At 40.5% G+C, this 21636-nt stretch overlaps 1 protein-coding gene across 6 annotated transcripts in view; it reads left to right on the forward strand.

Moving 5' to 3' along the window:
• SPEN (spen family transcriptional repressor) overlaps positions 1-21636 on the forward strand; it is a 148943-nt gene that overhangs the window by 100883 nt on the left and 26424 nt on the right. For 5 of the 6 annotated variants that reach the window (XM_074975295.1, XM_074975293.1, XM_074975296.1 and 2 more), the window contains 5 exons: positions 11090-11250; positions 14809-15009; positions 16342-16493; positions 19871-19996; positions 20631-20744. In XM_074975295.1, coding sequence (XP_074831396.1) covers positions 11090-11250; positions 14809-15009; positions 16342-16493; positions 19871-19996; positions 20631-20744 — 754 coding nt within the window. The remainder of the gene's footprint in view (positions 1-11089; positions 11251-14808; positions 15010-16341; positions 16494-19870; positions 19997-20630; positions 20745-21636) is intronic. The other variant, XM_074975294.1, reaches the window with a different exon arrangement.

Raw genomic sequence — 21636 nt, forward strand, 5'->3', positions numbered from 1 at the left:
GAGCTATCCCTCCCCCCAAAATTTATTTTCACAGAATATCAGGGTTGGAAGGGACCTCAGGAGGTCACCTAGTCCAACCCCCTGCTCAAAGCAGGACCAATCCCCAATTTTTGCCGTACATCCCTAAATGACCCCCTCAAGGATTGAACTCACAACCCTGGGTTTAGCAGGCCAATGCTCAAACCACTGAGCTATCGCTCCCTGCTCCAAAAACTTTAATACATTTACCATCATAGACGTCCTGTGCAGCAGGACACTATATTACCCTCTTGTTACACTTAGTCTCTCTGTGCTCAGTTCTCTAAGTGACTTGCCCAAGGTCAAACAGGAAGTCTGTGGCTGAGCAGGGACTTGAACCTGGATCTCCCAATTCCCAGGCTGGCGCTCTAACCACATCACCATCCTTCCTCTTGGTCCTTTATCACCAAAGACTGTTGGGTGCTGAGTTCAGTGGAGGAAGGTTATATGCTTCAGTTTATTTCCACCCCTCTGTCCAACCCCACCATCCCTGTCCCTCTTCAGGGACCCTTCTCGTGAGCAATGTTTATTCCAAGAGGTGCTAACCCTCCTCAGGATAGGAGCCATGGAGGAGGTACCTCAGAACCTGAGGGGGAAAGGGTTTTACTCTTGTTATTTCCTAATCCTGAAGGCCAAAGGGGGTCTTCAGTCTATCCTAGACCTGCATTGCCTCAACTGTTATCTCAAAAAGCTGAAGTTCCACATGGTCTCCCTGGCCTCCATCATTCCCTCCCTGGATCCAGGGGACTGGTACACTGCCCTCGATTTGAAAGACGCCTATTTCCACGTCTCCATTTTCCGAGGCCACAGAAGGTTTCTCGTGTTTGTTGCGAACCAGACCCATTACTAGTTTACTGTCCTCCAGTTCGGCTTGTCAGCAGCCCCTCGGGTCTTCATGAAATGCATGGTGGTAGTGGGGCCTTCCTGAGATGGCGAGGGGTGCAAGTATACCCTTACCTCGATGACTGGCTGATCAAGGGCTGGTCCCAGGCCCAGGTGGAAGCCACATCCATCTCATTCAAGCAACCTTTTGAGCACTGGTTTTGCTGATTAAACAAGCAGAAGTCAACGCTCATCCTAGTACAGAGGGTAGAGTTTATTGAAGCGGTGCTTGATTGTACCCGGGTCAGAGCCTTCCTCCCAGTGGGCTTGTTTGGAAGCCCCCTTCCAAACAGTTGTCACTGATGTCACAGGTCAAGGCCCACCCTGTCATGACAGCCCATTTCTGCCTCAGGCTATTGGGTCATATGGCTGTGTACACATATGTGGTGCAGCATGTAGGACTGTGCCTTAGACCCCTTCGGGCTTGGCTGGCTTTGGTGTATTTACTGAACAGTCATCATTTGGACTCAGTGCTCACAGTTCCCACTCCAGTCCTTGCCTCCCTCGAATGGTGGAGGGATCCCTGGTAGGCAGGTTTGGCATTCCCTTCGTCAGACCCCAACCCTTGGTATCCCTAATCTCAGATGCATCCGAGCGAGGTTGGAGGGCTCACCTGGGACACCTCAGGAGACAAGGTCTGTGCTTCCAGGAAGAGCTCTCCTTGCATATAAACGTCAGAGAGCTCAGAGTGGTCCGCCTAGCATGCCAGACTCTTTTTTTTTTTTTTTTTTTTACCCCACATCGCAAGCAAGCTTGTATGAGGCCTTATGGACAACACAGCAGCCATGTTTTATGTCATCAGGCAGGGAGGGGCCCTCTCTTCCCCCTGTGTCAGAGCCCATTCACTTGTGTGAGTTCTGTATGAAGCACTCAATCCACCTTGAAGCTTCTCCCCTTCTGGGAGCCCAGAAGAAGCTGGCAGATCACCTCAGCAGGTCTTTCTCCTCTCACAATGAGCGGTCCCTTTGCTCCAATATAGCAAGGACCATTTTCCCACAGTGGGGGATTCCCCTTATAGACTTGTTTGTGACCAGGCAGAACAGGAAATATCAGTTTTGCTCCCTGTGCAGCCACAGCCTGGGCTTGCTCACAGATGCCTTCCAATTCCCTTTGACAAAGCACCTGTTCTATGCCTTCCTCCCCCCTTCCATGTACAAAATCTTACTAAAGGTCAAGAGGGACAGGGTGAGGGTTATTCTTATAGCCCCCAACACTGGTTCGGCATGTTACTAGACCTGTCAGGAGCAACCCCAAGGTTGCCTCCCCACCCCCAACCTGATCTTGCAAGATCATGGTCGAATGCTCCACCCAAACCTCAGTGCCCACCACCTGGCCTCATGGAAGCTCCATGGTTAAATCCTGTGGAGCTGGACTGTTCGGAGCAAGTCCACCAGGTTTTGCTAGGCAGCAGGAAACAATCTACTGGAGCTACTTATTTTGCCACGTGGAAGCGTTTCGCCATTGGATCATGCCATTGAAACCTCTCACCCACTAGGCCACCTCTCCAGACTGTGCTGGAGTATCGTTTCATCTGATGAAGTGAGCTGTAGCTCACAAAAGCTTATGCTCAAATACATTTGTTAGTCTCTAAGGTGCCACAAGTACTCCTTTTCTTTTTTTAGTAAGGCCTAGCTATTTCATGTGTTAAAGTACACCTAGGAGCCATCTCAGCTTTCCACCTTCCATTAGATGGTCGGTCAAGTTTTTCACACGAAATGTCTGTTTGCTTCCTTATGGACTTAGGCTATACTGGCAGATTCGGGAACCCATTCCTCTGTGGGACTTAAACCTGGTCCTGACAAGACTTACGGGCATTCCCTTTGAGCCACTGGCATCTGTCATCCTTTTCCTGGAAGCTTTTCTTTCTGATAGCAATTACCTGGGCCAGGAGGGTCTCAGAGATCAGGGCCCTTACTTCAGAACCCCCATACACGATGTTTTTAAGGACAAGGTACAACACCCTATGTTTTTCCCAAAGATGGTTACATAGTAATCAGGCTATTTTTCTGCTAGGTTTCTTCCCGAAACCGCACAAGAATAGCGGGGGAGCAGTGTCTCCACGTGCTGGATGTTAGGCGTGCCTTAGCTTTCTATATTGAAAGGATCAAGCTGTTCCGTAAATCCATGCAGCTCTTTGTGGCAGGAGCAGATAGGATGAAAGGCCTATGCATTTTGGCTCAGAATTTCATCGTGGATCACTTCTTGCATTCACACATGATATGAGCAGGCAGGTGTCCCACCACCTGCCATCCTGACTGCCTATTCTATGAGAGCACAAGCCTCCTCAGTGGTGACCTGGTTGTTGGTGCATTCTTTTTTTTTTCCTGATATGTCATCACCCAGCAAGCTTGAGATGATGCTGGGTTTGGTAGGTTAGTGTTGCAATCCGCATCTTCATGTATTCTGAACCCACTTTCTAGGATACAGCTTGGGAGCCACCTATGTGGAATGGACTTCTGCAAGCACTCGAAGAAAAGACAATTACTAACCCTTCTGTAACTATTACTCTTCGAGATGTGTTGCACATGTCCATTCCATGACCTACCTTTCTACCCCTCTGTTGGAGTTAGCTGGCAAGGTACTGAGAGGGTGCGAAGTCAGCTGGTCCCCTTATGCTGCACTATAAGCGTGCAGCACCAGAAGGTACTAGAGCTTGCCCGATGGATACCACTGAGGGAAAATGTCTTGACTGTGCAAAGGGCATACATGCACCTAATGTGGAATGCAACACATCTCAAACAACAACAGTTACAAAAAGGTTAACCATCTTTTATGTGATTGCAGCATTTTTATAGATTTGTTTTAATGATTTTTTTCCCTTGAACAGTATACGATTTGTTTTGTATGCACCAGAGTTGCTTGATTCCCTGCTTATGCACAGTCTGATTTTGTCAATGCTTTCAGATTTCACACATCTGTGCTTTATTACTTTATTCTATAGATATACAAGTGTGACATTTACAGACCAAAATTCCTTGGGCAGCAAGTTTTCAGAGACACAAGAATGCCATATTTGCATCCCAACATCCTTTTGAATACAAACATTAAAGTGATGTAAGGCCAAGATTGTGGACATAGTGAAATATGTGGAAAGAGGATTAGATGTAGCACCCCATCTATTTCAAATCCTGGGTCCTCCAGACATTTGTACATGCCAAATCTACTTATGTACTCTTATTAAAACTGTTTATGAAATGGAAGATCAGGGTTCAAACACTCTGTTATGCGTTAGTGTGCTGAACCTACCTCAACTATTACCCTCTAATCTAAAAATAGAGTAAGAGAATCTAACATTTTGGTCTCAAAATTAGGAGAATCATTAATAGCTTGACTCAATTTCTGTTGGCATTCAGTTTAGGTTAAATGACTTCTTATCTTAACCAGTAAAAAGCCATTCTTTGTCACAGACTTGAGGGACAGGTTATTCTTAGACATCTGCCAGTGTTGCCTTACAGGGCATTTAGTATATACAGAGCCACCAGCGGCCGATCCTCTTTCTTATTTAGGTCAGTGTTATTAGAGCAAAGTGAATCATCTCTGAAGAAGAGATGTTAACCCTCCACACCACACCTCTTGAGATTACAGGAGCTACTCTTTTCAACAGTTGAAATCTAGTTGTAATAATTTCTATCTGGTTATGGCAAAACAGAAGCATGGGTTACTAGGGACCGATGGTGACTGAGTTTTGTCTTGTTGCAAATCCTGTACTTAATCGTCTTACAGTTTATTGGAGACAGACTTAAATAGAACAATAGATCTGAGTTTCAGTAGGTTTCAAGGGGTGGCTCCTACTAGAGGTGTACAGGAGATACACAAATATCTGTAATAGTATATATATGGCAGTTATAATCAACAGAGGCATTTGAGCTAGAGAGGCCCTCAGCTTTGGAACTTATTCCCTATTTTGGTCCGATATAACCTGAACTTGTTGACTTTGCAGGCATGTGCAGAAAGGTGTATCTCTTTAATCTGGCACTGAGGAAGGAGGAGCTTGACGAGCTATTGTTTGTGCGGACAATTAAATGTCATTTTTTAATTTGCGTATTGTAGTGTAAATTGTGCATTTCTAGAGTACTAGACCTCTTGTATGTATTAAAAGAAATCTGAATAACTTATCTGTCTGCCTATTTAAATACATAATTTTTCATCCAGAAAAGATCCCAGAGTGCTTTACAAAATGTGTAAGGGATGACTTACTCTGCTTCTGGCATGGAATATGACACATCTCTGAGCCAGCAGTACTAAACAATTGGGAACATTTTTTCCTCTGCAGTTAGTAGTAACCTTTCTCCCCTACCCGTTTAGCAGTAACCGTTTATTTTTATAAGCAATAAATTAAACTTTTCAGAACTGTATGTCAAGCTATCTGGTGATGTTTTCTTGAAATCTACCATGTTAGGTCCATGGAGCAAACTGAGAATTCTTCAAAAGCATGTTGTGTATCATTAGGGGAATTAAAAGGGGTAAACTTCCTAATGGTGAAAATCAGTGGCATATGAGTAAATCATTAGCTGGTATATTTTGCATACAAATAATCTACCACGATTTAACACTGGTCACGTGATAAGGAAAAAATTGTTTTCATGTTCGAGCTACTTGTGCTTTCCTGACTAAAATTGGAAATCTTCTGCTGACACCAAGCTTAGTGAATAACCTATTTAGTAAACTGGGCTTTATGCTGATAAGGGTTGTCCTGTCTTATTGTCCTTAATAGATCTTGGAAGGAGATAGCAGTCAGGATAATTTATAGGAAAAGACTGATTGACTTCTAGCTGATCTAGGCAGAGCTGCTGATTTCAGTTAGTTTTGGAAAAAAATTAATGTCTGAGTACTGGTAAAAGAATTAAGGATAAGTTATAAATTATCCTTATAAGCCCTTTTTAAAGGGAGTTATAAGAAAGTCATTTTAATATTTATTGTTTTGCAATTTGGCATAAATTTCCCCCTGAAAAAAATCACAGATTTCAGATGGGTTTCTTACCCAATCTGACTTCATGAGACTAGATTTTAAAACCTGAAGTTTGTCGGTATGTTGCCTTCGGTGTACATTAATGCTTCTTTGTAATTTATTTTACATGAATGGCTGCAGTGTTTCCTCATTGCTGTAGCTGTAACAACAGTAGCTGACTCAGAGTTCTGAAATCAATTCGTAGACGCGACAACTGTCCCACATTTTAAAATTGCAAAAGGGTATGGCAGGTTGTGAGATCCCTTGATTCAGCGCAGCCCGCCATTGACAAGAAACAGCAGGTATCCTTGTAACATTGACTGGTTTGGAGTCTCTCTCTTATCTCCTTTTTGCTGGGGAACAAAGAGAATAACTTTCTTTGTGTTAATTTTTTTCAAGCGCATTCATTTTTCATACATAAATATAAATTATAGTATTTTATAATTTGTCGCCAGAACTGAAAAAATACAATTACTCAAGAAGATGGTATTTTAATGGAAGTATGGGTATAAATCTTTTCTCTCAAGTCATTGAAAGAATAGAGTGAGACCTGAATATGTGTTATGATACTGTAATATGACTTGGGATTTCCCCCTCACAATTTTAAACAAGAAAAAAAAGGCTTTAGATTTTGTGTAAACAGAAATGTTCTAGGCACTTAAACCAGTGATGCAAGTAAGTTTTGGCCTCCAATTCTGTAATCTGATCCCCCACAGCTAGACCATTACACAGTGACACAATCCCATAAAGCCTGTGGGGTTCTGTACGGGCGCAGGAGTCTACCCACCATGAATAAGATTGCAGTATTGGGCTCTTTTTTTAGATTTTTTTCCCTTGATTTAATAGAACATAAGGACAATGGAGAAGTTTATCTTGTTTATTTTCAGGTATGTTTTCAGTGTTTAGTTATGAGCACCAGCCAGTTTTGTAAGGCAAATTATTATTTTAAGGACTTTTACAGTAGAACCAGCTTGAAGAATGAAAAGTTAAAAAAAAAAAAAAAGGCAATTTTGTGATCAGTCACTTTTTTTCATTCATTTTTGGCAGCACGGACACTCTTTCCTCCTCCCTCCTCCCCCCCCGCTACATTTCAGAACATTGGCTACTGTTTTTTGGTAGCATTATGTACTAGTAAGTTTACATAGATGCTGAAGAGTAGATCTTCTCATCCTGAGGAAAGGCTGTGTGCCAGAGCACATTTTATTTTAGTTTATGAAAAAATTAAACATGTACATTCTGATTTTTGCTTTCTAGTTGCTGGGGGAAAACAAAGTTATATGTTTTGGAACCATTTTCTCTCTCTTTTTGGCTTGACACAAGTCACTGATTAACTGTGAAAAATTTGTCAAGGAGCATGATGGGAAGGATTCTTTAAGGTCATCTGTTTTCGTCTTGTATTAAACTTCCTAGCTTCTGAAATAGTTATTTTTGTAATTGCTTTAACTATAAAGCTGTGAATTGCTGCTGTTAAACAAGTTTTGTTGGAAGAAATATTAGTAAAATACCTTTTTGTTGTCAGCTTAGAAATAAAGGAATTTTACATATTGTCTGCTAGAAAACTAACAGCCAAATTCTAATCTTAGTTGCATAGGGCACATTTCTATATAGCTTGCACAATTCAGTTTTGAGGGATGGCTTAAAAGGATATGTTTTTCCTTTTTGAGATTATATATATTATTTGCTATAAAACGCCTTATTTTAATTTTGTTTTCCATGTCTCTCCTGGAACACAGCTGTAATTAAGCATTCCATCATATCCCAACTCTCAGAGGTTGAAAATTCAGGCATGCAAATATTTTCCATGCTTACCTCTGTTTCTTCAGCTCGAAAAATTCTCTCTCTCTCTTTAAAAAACAAAACAAAAATACACAATCTTCTGCATACTGGATCATTTCTAGTATTTTTTTCGCTTTAAAAACTAAGGAAATGATGATAAAACTTCCATTTCTGGCATGTCTCAGGATTATGCATGAGTGGGTTTATCTTTTTCAATATATTTTTAAAGACCAGTGGCCTAATTTGCAGAGGAAGATGCATACTCCGCTCCCAAAAAATCAGTGGAAGTTTATGGGCATGATCACCATCTCTGAAAAATTCTTCTCAATAGTTCAGATATTTGCATTAGTTCTTCTGCTAAGGATGCCCCAGTTTCCTGAGTGCTGAGGTTCTTTGTCTTAATGGAACACTCTACTAAAATCAGAATGGTCTGTATTTAAACAGTCTGTCCAAAAATGCTATATGTGGCTAATCCAGTTAAAAAAAAAATAATAAAAAAAATAAAATAAAATATGAATTAAGTGCTATTGTGGATAATACTTGATGTCCTCTGATTCCTTTAAAAAAAAAAAGTATCTCTCATATATCACTCAGGTAAAATTTTAGTAGAGCTAAGTGTAAAAAGCAAAATATTGTGCTGTTTAACTGTGTGGAAGATTTAATTAAGTGTAATACAGAGCTTTAACAGCTTAGGAGGATTGAAAATATATAAAATCCCTTTCAGCATTCTCACTTCTAAAAGGGAACAATATGATATTAAGTGCCACCACTTCTTTCAAAGAAGTTCCCCACATTTTTTGCCAATTTGTTCCGTAATAATTTATATTAGCAGCATTCCCTTTTAGACTAATAGAAATTTATTTGCACCATGCCAAGAAGGAATAAAAGATCACAGGGCAAAAGATTACCAGTGGGTTGCCATATGGTTTATTTTTAGGAGGGAATTTTTTCAATTTTTTAATGGTCTGAAAAAAAGGGAGTGAAATGGTGAGGTGGCAAAAAACTGCATTTAGTCAAAACTAGTATAGACAGTGAGAAACTTCTGAGGGGAAATAACAAAGCTAGGTGAATGGGCAACACGGATATAAAATTCAGAGGGTAGATAAGTGCAAAGTAATGTGTACTGGAAGAAATAATTTTAACTAGTTCTTTGCATTGCTTGGAAAAAAGACCTGGGCATCATTGTGGATACCTCAATGAAATCCTTTGATCAATGGGACACTTGGGGGATCAGGGCTTGGATCATATGGGCCACCTGCCCCTAGGGATGAACATGGGGCACAGCTCCCATCATAGGGAATGGAAGTGGCTGCAAGCAGCCATTCACACACTGTTGATAGTTTATTATTCCTTCTGTCTCCCAGAATGAGACTGTCTTTCTGTGGAGCCAGGGGAGAGTAGGAGGAGGATGCTTGGGAGGAGCAAGGACTGTGAAGAAGTTTGGCTGGCTGCCAGACATGGGAGGTTGGCAGGGGTGGGGGGAGCTGTTATGTAAAGGGAAAATCGGGAAGAAATTAATTTACAAGGTGTGAACTTCTGGTAAGTTTTTTTTTGTTTTTTGTTTTTGTTTTTGTTTTTCTGTCTTGTCTTTTAAATTGTAATTAAGCACTTTGGGGCAGAGACTCTCTTCTGTGTTTTGTATGATGCCTAGCAAGATGGGACCTCAGCCCTAACTGGAGCTTTAATGATGTAGAGAAGGTAAATGACGTGCTCTTATTTATCATTTTTCACAATATAAAAATAAAGGAATAGTAAGTGAAATTAAAAAGCAACAAATTTAAAACTGATTCAAGTACTTTTGTACATAATACATTAACTTGAAGATGATATTTTGATTTAGCGCTCAGCAGAATTCAGAAAAAGGAGTTAGGTGTTTGTTAGAAAATGAGAACATAGAATAATTTTTTTCCCAGGGATATAAACTCTCATGCTTTAGTTTAGAGCAGTGGTTCTCAAAGCCAGTCCACCACTTGTTCAGGGAAAGCCCCTGGCGGGCCAGACCGGTTTGCCAGTGGGAGCCGCGATTGGCCGAACCTGTTGACATGGCAGGTAAACAAACCGGTCCGGCCTGCCAGGGGCTTTCCCTGAACAAGTGGCGGACCCGCTTTGAGAACCACTGGTTTAGAGCATAAACCAGTGGCCAAGAGGGAGTAAGAAGACACTTCCAACATGAGCAAGTTCTAACACAGTTGTCCACTATGGCGGATTCCTTGCACTCTTCTGTGGAGCATCTAATAGTAGTCACTGTCAGTAAGGATACTGGACTAAATAGATTACTGGTTTGATCTGGTGTGCAATTCCTGTTCCACTGCTTATACAAATGTTCTTGGGACCAAAGTCCTTTACCCTGAAGTTTACTTTTGAGATGGAGGCTTTCATGTAGGGGCTGTGAACAGTGTTTGATGGGTCACGTACATTTAGCTAATTGTCGAACAGTTGGCAAAAACGTGCGTTAGTTTTCTCACAAGGGACGTTAGTTTCCAGTATCATCTGTTTAGAGGTGGGGATCTTCTTTTAAAGATGTGGCTGCCACATTGGGTAGAGACTACGAAGCCAATTTTCAGACTGACAGAAGCACCTGGCAATGCCATAGCATTTCCTTTTATGCGTGAGAATGCTGAAAGGGATTTTAAGGCCTCAGCAGACCTGTATATTTTTCCAGTCTTCCCACACAGCTCCTAAGCTGATGAAACTTTGTGTTACATTCCATCATAATGCAGAAGATTGAATTAAGTGTAACAGGATCTATTTGACATTTTACCCATATTCTGTTTCCTTGACTGTCTCCTCTGAGGATTTTGTAAGAGAATATTTGGAAGATGAGTATGAGTTTTTGTATAAGCAGGGGTGTGCTCGGGAAACTGGGTTTTCTGCATCAGCGAGGAAAAAGGAAACTTTTAAAGAATCCAGTCCAAGTAGTTTTCTTCATTAGCACAGTTTAGTATTGATCAGGGGTTCTCAAACTGGGGGTCAGGACCCCTCAGTGGGTGGTGAGGTGGTTATGTGGGGGGTTGCGAGCTGTCAGCCTCCACCCCAAACCCTGCTTTGCTTCCAGCATTTATAATGGTGTTAAATATATAAAAAAGTATTTTTAATTTATAAGGAAGGGGTTGCACTCAGAGGCTTGCTGTATGAAAGGGGACACCAGTACAAAAGTTTGAGAATCACTGGTATTGATGATTCCTATTTTACAATATAAAATTTATATATGGGAAATGAATTGTTACTGTCTTCGTGCTTTTGAATGCTGCTATGAGATGGTATGTGGATATGAATAGTACCTTAGTATTCAGTAGCATGCACTTATGGCTTTTGATGGTGAGCATGTATGACTGTTCAGTAGTAAAAAGAAAAAAATAAACTGATTTATGTTTTTAATTTTAAAAACATCCATCAGCCTCCACTCATTGTCTGTCTGTCTTTTCTTTTCACACTGAGTTGCTATTTCTTTTACCTGTTTCACAGCAGTGACTCAAGCAGCAGCTCAAGTGATGAGTCTCCAGCACGATCAGTTCAGTCTACAGCAGTTCCAGCACCCACATCCCAGCTGCTTCCATCTCTGGAGAAAGATGAGCCCCGTAAAAGTTTTGGGATCAAGGTTCAAAATCTTCCAGTGCGCTCAACAGGTAAAATCCTTATGTGAAAGAGTGTCTCTTCAGAGTTGCCAGTAAGGGAGAAGAAAAGAGGGATGGGAGCAGGCTGATTAGAAAAATTGTCTTTATCATGCATACCTGATATTAAGTAAGTGCAATTTATTAATTACTCTCATAATATTTGCCAGTATCATTTAATAGTGAATGGGAAAATATAAGTGCAGTTTAATGAGCCATGCTTTAGGAAACTTAGTTCCAAGGTTATTGCTATAATAATGTTATAATAAAATTGTCAAATAATATGTGAAAAGCCTTTAGTTTTGAACAAAGATACATTCAGGAGACTTCAGTTATCTTCTGTTGGAGATAGAGATTCAGAGGGGTAAGATGTTGTATAATTTTTCATTCAGTTTAATGTTTGAGTGCCTCTGGCCAGTCAAGGGAGTGGCCCTTATGTGGCCTTTGAATATCAGGATTCCATCTGCTCCTTGCATCATTGAAAATGAAAATATGTACCATGCTGCAGTGGCACAGCTGTACTGATACCGCTGCACTGTATCTGGTGAAGATGCTCTATGGTGACAGGAGAGAGCATTCCCGTCAGCCTGAATAAACCACCCCTGTGAGCAGCAAAAGCTGTGCCAGCAGGAGAAGCTCTCCCGCTGACGTAGCGATGTGTACACTGGCACTTATGTCGCTTTGGGGAGCGGAATATTCATGCCTCTGAGGCAACGTAAGTTTCGCTAACATAAGCGGTAGCAGTGTTCCCTCTAATTTTTTACATCCATGTGTGGAATGAATTTTGTTATGTGCACCAATATGGAGGTGATGTGACACATCACCTTCATATTGGTGCACATAACAAAATTCATGTGTTGGGTGTGGGGCTGAGGGGTTCGGAGTATGGGAGGGGGCTTGGGGCTGGGCCAGAGGGTTGGAGTGTGCGGGGGGATGAGGGCTCTGGCTGGAGGTGTGGGTTCTGAGGTGTGGCTGGGGATGAGGGGTGTGGGAGGGGGCAGAGGTTTGGGGTGTGGGCTCTGGGGTGGGGCTGGGGATGAGGGTTTGGGGTGCAGGCTGGCCCGGGGCTGTGGTAGGGAGGGAGGACTCCCCCCAGCCCTCTCTCGCCGCAGCAGCTCCAGGCTGTGGGAGAGGCACTTCTCCTTGGCAGCTCCCGCTGGCCTGGGCTGAGCCGGGGGAAGGGCTCGTCTCCCCCAATCGTGGCAGGTCCAGGGCAGGCCCGTGCTGGGGCCGGGTGGGGAGAGAGGCACCTCTCCCCGCCGCAGCACAGCTCTGAGTCCTTGCGCGGGTCTTAATAGGCAGCTGCGCAGCTTAGAGGGAACTTAGGGCGGTAGTGTAGACATAGCCTAACATATAAACGAGGAGTCTGGTGGCACTTTATTTGGGCATGATGCATCTGAAAAAGTGGGGTTTTCTACCCACGAAAGCTTATGTCCAAATAAATCTGTTAGTTTTTAAGGTGCCACCAGACTCCTCGTTGTTTTTGTGGATGTAGCCTAACATACTATTGGCAGAGCTGGTAGCATAGAAAGAAGTTTGCCCAACACTTCCCATTATAGGACCCTGGGTTGCTCCTGTGTCAGGGATGTGTCCTTTGCTGTCTCTGGAAAAACTGCCCAAATTTGACCAAGTTATAAGCCTTTGAAAAAAATTCTCAGCTTGTGTATGCTGAATAAACTTTAGAGTTTGTCAGCTAAATTCTCTGAAGATTCTGTCTGTATGGAATATGCACCAGCCCAAGGCTGCACTCACGGAACAGGACTTTCCTTGCAATTGGTGTTGTCTGCTGCTCTGAGCCACTGTGATGCCAGGTACTGGAACTGAGAGCAGATAGGCTCTCTTCTCTGTTCTCAGTGCTCCTGCTGGCCCCCAGGCAATATGGAGGAGGAGGAAGAAAACTGACTAAAATGCAAAGGGGTGGGATAGAGGGAATAGATGCAGCAAGGAGCCTGGAGGAGGAAGGCTTGGACCATCTTAATTTGGCCTCCTACGTATGCATTCATTCAGCATTTAATAACAAGACATCACACTTTTTTTACCATAGAGCCCCTGACTTAAGTGCACATGATGAATGGTGCTCTGGGAATGAATATGGTGTTGTCAAGTTAATGACTGTTATCTTGAGGATCACGCCTCATGTTGCAGCACTTGGAAGGTGTATAGTGAATGAAGCAGAGGGCTAAGGGAAGAGAGGAGAGAGTCTCGTGGTTAGGGCAGTTGAATGTTGCCCTGGACAACCGGATTCTATCCCTGTTTCTGTCAGAGTTCTGTGTTGCTGGACAAGTCACTTAAGGCATATTTTTCTTGGGTGGCCACTAATTATGTGTTGCTCATTTTATGGCTGCCCAACTTGAAACTCTGTGGCTGCGACCACTAGTAGCTGCAGCTGAAGTCACTGGGAGCTGTACTTTGAAGATCTAAAGTACTAAATTATCTGAAAAATCAGGCTATATAAGCATCTCAAATTGGTCACTGGAAATTAGTGGTGAGCTCTGACAACTGTATCTCTCTGCCTCAGTTCCTCATCTGTAAAAGGATAATAATACCACCTTACCTCACAGGGTTGTTGTGAAAATACATTCATTAATGTTTGTCAAGCACTCAGCTGCTATAGTGATGAGCACCATAGAAAAGCCCACGAGGAAATAAATAATTCTGTATTCAGAGTGGGGTTTGAATAGTGTACATTAAATAAGGCATGTGATCACACATTGAGCAAAGAGGACGAAGTGAAATATTGAATAGCTGCTCATTACATGATCACCATCCATCCTGCGCCTGAATGAGGGAGGGATTCGGGGGAAAAGTAGTATGTGGTTACAGACTATATCTTAATACGAGGAAGCTGAATTAAAGTGGCACAGACATTTTGGCATTTTCTGACTGACTTTGCAGTTTTAATGTTCTTTAAATGTATTTGTTTGAGTAATATATATCCTAAGGAAGCGATATGCAAATCAAGGCATTCTGAGTAAAGGCTGCTAAAATGCCCTTTGTTTAGCATTCCCCCCCTCCCCCCCAATGCATAGGCAGCTTGTGAAATCCCAGATCAGTTGTTTTTGCCAACAGCCTCAAATGTCTTTCCAAGAAGATTAGCACAAGTGATGCAAACAGTGGTATTCATAGATATGTGTTCAACGCAGTTTTGCAGGATTGCTGTTAGTAATATCTACTCACTCATATTGAGAACAGCAAGGATGTTAATGAGATAAACAATGATATTTTACATGTCCCCATACTCATTGTCTTAGGGCTGATGCCATTAGCAGTAGTTGTACCCTCTTCAAGTAGCTGCTCCACTGGCTGCAGAGATGTGGAAATCTATATGGGTGAGGCCTCAATTCTAAAGAGAAACATGAGGGCCAGTTGGAGGCTCCTAAATATGCAAAATTAACATAAAATATGTTTTTAAAATATTACTGTAACTTCAATGAAAATTGAAGGTCGGCTAAAATCAAAGTGAAGTCACAATTTGGATAGAAGATCAAAACCTGTTTGTGGCTTTGATAGCATTGTAGCATTATAATGTTGGCAAATAATATTTGTATTTTACTTGTTTCTGTGTGGGTTTAGATACAAGCCTTAAGGATGGACTTTTCCATGAGTTCAAGAAATATGGAAAGGTGACGTCAGTGCAGATTCATGGGGCCTCTGAGGAGCGGTATGGACTGGTGTTCTTCCGACAGCAGGAGGATCAGGAAAAAGCATTGAATGCATCAAAAGGAAAATTATTCTTTGGAATGCAAATTGAAGTGACGGCCTGGATAGGACCAGGTAAGGGAAAATATGTTGACTTCTTAACTTTCCTCTAGGGGTATAGTCATTATAAGAGTAGTGTATATACAGTAACTGTTGTAAGATGGTAGCAAATTGAGTAAAAGAAACATTGTAATTAATTTGCCTTGCTGCAAAGCTATAATTTAAATTAACTGGTAAATATGACCGAATAAATCCCCAGAGCAGGAACAGTGAATGCCACTGATCTACTCTAGGTACATCAGACAGGAAGAAAATTCTACAGTCGCAAACCCTCAGTGAAGGAAGCCTTCCATCCTTGCTAGATTGTTTCTTGTAGTGCCAGTAGATTGTGTTCTGCTACTCTTCATTTCCACAGTGAAACATAGGGCAACACACAGTTTAGTTAGCATAGTCCATGCTTTTTAAGGCATATCTTACATGTTTAACTTCCTATGAAGTATAAACACTTTTTGGTTACACAGAATAACTTGTATGGTTTCAAACTTGGTAAAACGGCATTACTTTTTTAGAGTAATTTATCTATATTTATTTTCTTTCTATGTTCTAATTAATTAATTGGTGTGTGGCTTTCAGCTATCCTTTCCATAAAAATATCATTAGCCTCCCTTTCCCCAACTGTGTAGCTTTTTCATTTTACTAAGTAGGTGTTATGGCATGATTACTGCATGGTTAGAAGGTGATGGGTACAGTACAAAATGGAATTTGGATAGTAGTACTTGAAGTTGCCTGTCTCCCACCCGAAACAGTTCAGATGTCTGTTTGAATCCTCACAGATTTATTTTCTGCCTTAAATGGCAAGTGTTGCTGTGAAAGGAGGACAGAATCCTTAAGGCCCTGAGAAATATGAAGTAAATGATACAACTTATGAAAGCCATAACTTTGGGTACACAAATTTGTGCTTTTATTTATTTGCCTTTAGCAAGTGCAGTGGAATCTACTGTACTTGAAGTTAATTGTTAAAGAAATAGATCCATCAAAACATTTTTCCATGTACCGAATCAACACATACACGAATACAGTGAAGCCTGTTGATTTAATTCCTGGTAGTAGAAGACATTTTGTTAAAAGAATAAATTTGTAGGGCAGCAAAGGTAGAATGCCATAACTTTTAAACTTAGGGGCATCTAAAGGTCCCATTTCCTTGGCATTAGTATAGTAGCATGACTTACAGATTTCAAACCCCTAGCATTAATGGAGTTCACAGATATCTAAGAGGGCACAGCTGTATTTCTGTCAAAGGCAGTGATAGCACTTCAGACAATTTCTAATATTCCAAAAATAGGTTTTCCAAGAAACTCAGAACACCTTGGTATGTTACAATATGCTTTTCATCTCTACGGTGTCTAGAAACGGAAAGCGAGAATGAGTTTCGCCCTTTGGATGAAAGGATAGATGAATTTCACCCGAAAGCAACAAGAACTCTCTTCATTGGTAACCTTGAAAAAACAACCACTTATCATGATCTTCGCAACATCTTTCAGCGCTTTGGAGGGATAGTGGTATGTGAATTCTCTTTGGTATAAGTTACTTTTGACCGTTGCCTCAGTACAAAAACTGCGCATCAGATTATTGAATGATGTAAGAAGCAGTAAAATGTAATGATAATCACTTTGAGCATGTGAAATATAGTTTATTCAATCATTTGATTGACATAAGTTATTTTTCTTGCCAGAATGTACTCCAGAGGCATTGTTTCGAGTTTGATGTGGTTTTAGCACACTTGTATTGCAGAGGAAATAACCTTGGGATGAAAATGGCCCTTGTGTGTGATTACAAGAAGTATGTTAGGTGCAGTTACAAGAAACGGTTAAGGATATTCTATAGGATAGGAGTGCGGCAGAAAAGTTATTAATGGTCATCATGGATGTAAACATGTTCAATTCCATTTTCATGTCAGCATTACTGTTATGAAGTTAGTTTCTTGGTTTTTTTAAAACAAAAAGTTTAACTGCTGCTTATGAAATCAGTTATCAGCTATGACTCTCTGTTCTGTAACAATGGGGCAGAGTGAGACAATGAGTTAGAGATGACATGAGGGAGTTGAACAAGCTTATCTGAGTGAGACAGTCACAGGAACATTAATTCCCTTCTTTCTCCCACATTGTGCACTCTCTGTAGAGTAATAGCAATGTTAAGATTTAAGAGAGATTTTCCTGATGAATCAAATATCCGTCTACAGTACAGACAATAATATATGGTCTGCAGTATCAGACTTTCTGTATTGATAGCATATTTTGTTTACAACATTATTTTAGTAACTCTGGCTGTTGCTGTACATTCAGTACTGTTTTCAATCTGTCTAGAAATATTTCAGTTATTGGCATTTGAGGTATTAGTCTTTCAGATTTGGAGGAGATCTCATACTTATGCAAAATGCCATACTTTTTCTATCTGATATGCACAAATATGACTTACATTTTATTGTGAGATTGCATGGCAGCTCTGTGTATTGCAACACCTTTATAAACTCTGAAGACTGATTTATGAATCTGCACACTGTATGTAGCTCAGACCCTTTTCTGGTGCAGAATTTCATGTTATACCATCTGAGCTGCCCTGAGGAAACACAGATTAGTATCGGTAGTCAATAATAGTAGTGTGAAACATTAAATCATCACTGATAAAGTTTGCAGATGCGGGGGGCGGGGGTGTTAAATAATGAAGAGGACAGGTTCCTGAGAATATGCAGTGTAGATTGCATGGTAAAATGACTGTATGTGTTTTAATATGGCTAAATGTGTACATATAGGAACAAAGAATGTAGGCCATACTTACTGTGAAGTAGTGACTGAAAAAGATTTGAAGGTCATGGTAGATAATCGGCTGAACATGAGCTCCCAGTGCAATGTTGTAGCCAAAAGGGCTAATGCAGTCCTTGGTTTTGGAAACGAGGATTCTCAGGTGAGAGTAGAGAGGTTATTTGGCACTGGTGTGACCACTGCTGGAATACTATGTCCAGTTCTCTTGTCCACAGTTCAAGAAGGATGTTGATATATTGGAGAGGGTTCAGAGAAGAGCCACGAAAATGAGTAAAGGATCGGAAAACCTGCCTTATAGTGATCTCAATCTATTTAACTTAACTAAGAGAAGACTAAGGGGCGACTTGATTAGTCTATAAGTACCTACAGGGGAACAAATATTCAATAATAAGCTCTTCAGTTTAGCAGAAAGGTCGAACATGATCCAATGCTGGAAGTTGAAGCTAGAAAAATAGTAACTTTTTTTTTTTTAACAGTGAGAATAATTAACCATTGGAGCAATGTAGTAAGGGTCATGGTGGTGTGTCTATCACTGACCCTTTTAAAATTAAGAGTGGACATTTTCCTAAAAGATCTCTTCTAGAATTATTGTGGGGAAGTCCTATAGCCTGTGTTATACAGGAGGTCAGACTAGATGATCACTTCTGTGAATCCTTGGAATCTGTGAATCTATGATGACTTGTAAAGTGGTTTTATGTGAAATAGTGCCATATTATCAATGTTATTAGCAGGCCAGAATTCTAGTAACAATGCAACCTTGCAAAAGTGTCATGAAAATGTAGCAGCCTAGGCACAAAGTAGACTTGTTTTTTACCCTTTTCAGTGCATTGGGAATATACATGAAATTCTATTCTCCTGTCAAAATAAATTGCTTGCCAAAGTTGAGTGGACAAATATAATTTTCCAGGGCTGCAGTAGTGCTACTCTAGACACTTGGAAATGTAGCCCTTTATTAGTATTCCACTTCAATCATTAGGTTGCATCTGTAGAACTCCCATTCTTGAGTAAATCTCTTACAGTTTACTTAGGTTTCAGAGTAGCAGCCGTGTTAGTCTGTATCCGCAAAAAGAAAAGGAGTACTTGTGGCACCTTAGAGACTAACCAATTTATTTGAGCATAAGCTTTCGTGAGCTACTAAGGGCTTCAGGATGAGTCTCATGTTAAACTATGGCCTTGTCCCTAAATTTATTAACTATGAAATTAGTCTATCTTGAGCATTTGAACATTTATACTCAAATTAGTGTGCTAGCATTGGCATATGGCTCACAAGGGAAGCTTGTGCTATTTAAAAGATCAGATCAAATCTCTACCTTCTATTTTCAGCATGGAATGAATCATAATATGATGGGTTTGTTCTGAGACTTGAGTATGTATGCCAGTACAGTAAGCCTGAATGTTGACGAAATGTCAGTTCTGGACCTGCTATTATTTAAGTTAATTAAAACCAGGTTTTGTTATACATAAATTGTTTTCCTCTGATTGCATCAGTTTTTGAACATGCCTGAGGTCTCTTGGGTAATGTGTCAGCAGCGGGATGTAGTTCATCTTTTTTTGCCTTCATCTAATCGGTGCCAACTTGTTTTAAGAGAATAGTTCAGCATTGTCGTCTATTTATAGGAACAGCATGGATGGATCGAGCTTATTTGGAAAAGGAAGCCTGTTTGGCTCTTCCCTCACAAACCAGTTATTGGTTTGAGGCAGGTTATTTCCCTTTAGGCTTTCCCAGGTGAAAACTAAGTTGTATTTCTGTGTGTGTTACCGTTCTGAATACCTCCATTTGACACAGTATTAACAAACAAAAGCTGCTATTCTGAGAGAAGATCACATTAACCGTCTTGGGTATTCAGCAACATCCCTTTCTAGCTTTAAATTTTCACTGTGAAGAGCTTTTGTTGCATCAAGATGGGTTTGGTTATACCACTGGAACAAGAAGCAATAAAGCAATGCACCTCACTATCTGCTCATGTTTAAATCAGCTCTGTGACTAAAATGTTAATTAAGCAATGCTTGCTATGGTACGTGGCTTTTTTAGAAAAAATATCCATTTAGATCTAGTTTATACAGCTGAATCTGTTTACTCGCTGACATATTGCTGAGCATTGACTGCTTTTTTTCAGGATATTGACATTAAGAAAGTGAATGGAGTTCCTCAGTATGCATTCCTGCAGTACTGTGATATTGCAAGTGTATGTAAAGCAATTAAGAAGATGGATGGGGAATACCTTGGAAATAACCGTCTCAAGGTAAAGAAATCCTCCTATAAACGCATTATCCTTCTGGTTAATTTTGTTTTCAGTGTTATATAATTCTGTGTGTCAGCTTAGACTGTGGAAGTGAATCAGGTTTTTTTGTACTACTTTTGCCTTTCTTGCTGCTACTTTGTAGGTCAGATTAGATAGTGATATATTTTCAACCACCACCACGACAGACATTATTTGGTAACTTTATTGGCAAATGCAGCAGAGAGGCCAAGGATTGAATGGACATGGAGGCTGATTTATCTTCTCATTTTTAAAGGTAGTCCCTCCAGGTCAGTGTTTGGTGGGGCAGTGTAGAAAGATTATACTGCTCCTGCCAGTGCTGCACCTGTTCTGGGGAAAAGAAGATTTCAGTCCCCGGAGTTGTCAATCTGACACCTTTCAGAAGCACTAAATTTGCAGAAAACCCAAATATTTTAAATGAACTTTGTATTTTTTTAAGCATGCAGAATTATTCTTATGATTTTTGAGGTGCTTTCACCTGCGTGAGATGCTAATTTTAAAAAAAATTATACCAATTAATAGTTTTCTTCAGATAATTCTAAATTAGGCATGCTCTGTTAAATTAGTTTAATAATTGTGAATTGTACTGATGGAAGTTTTGCCCTTTTGTGTTCAGCTGGGTTTTGGAAAGAGCATGCCTACAAACTGCGTGTGGTTAGATGGTCTTTCTACAAACGTAACGGATCAGTATTTAACTCGACATTTCTGCCGATACGGGCCTGTGGTAAAGGTAGGTGGGAGGCTTTGGTGTGTAGTTTGAAGTTTACTGTCTTCCTTTCTTTACATCCTGTCCTTTCAACCCTGACTTCCAGGGTTTTATAGCTCAGACACAGAATTTCTCTCTGGGTTGAAATTTGGCCTACAAGGTGCTGTAGCTTTTCAGCCTGTTGGTCCAAAACATAGACTAGTTGCTTTTGGTATTTTGATGACAATATTTTGAATGAGCCGAGATAATGAACTTTAGAACTAGTCTGCAGCTCTTGTGCAGTGCAGTCTCTCCCACGACAAAGTTTCTTTAGGTTTCTGAAGTTGTTTCATGTTGGAACAATGCAGTCTAATTATGTGATTATATTTATGCGTGTTAATTACATAATTAGACATAATTATGTTTTTTGCAAATAGACCAGAAATGACTCTGAAAAAAACCTGCAGCAAATTCACACAAGAAAAGGTACATAAAAATGTCAGAGTTGCACAACATAGTGGGGCACTTGAACTGTGAACTACCAGGTCCCATTGCATATAGGTATTTGAGATTTAGGCCATGACATTGCAAGCTTTTGAGCACTTGCTTAACTTTAAGTACATGAGTTGTCCAATTGACTTCAGTGGGACTATTCATGTGTTTTAAAGTTAAACTTGTGTAAATGTTTGCAGGATTGGGGCCTTAACACCTTAAGATTTCTGTGGGTACATGTTGCAGCTTTGACATTCTTTTAATGTACCTTTTTGTTGTTTGAATGTATGTGTTGTAAAGACAAACACGTGTTTCTAAATTGTGCACATTTAGCAATTGAAGAATAGTGGTACAGTTTGTAACAATAAAAACTTGTTTTCATTTTGTGATTAAATGTTCCTCTTACCTTTTTTCCCCCCTATAATTTATTGGAAATTTTTCAAAA

The sequence above is a fragment of the Natator depressus genome, chromosome 18, assembly GCF_965152275.1.
Source record: "Natator depressus isolate rNatDep1 chromosome 18, rNatDep2.hap1, whole genome shotgun sequence".
Lineage (NCBI taxonomy): Eukaryota > Metazoa > Chordata > Testudines > Cheloniidae > Natator > Natator depressus.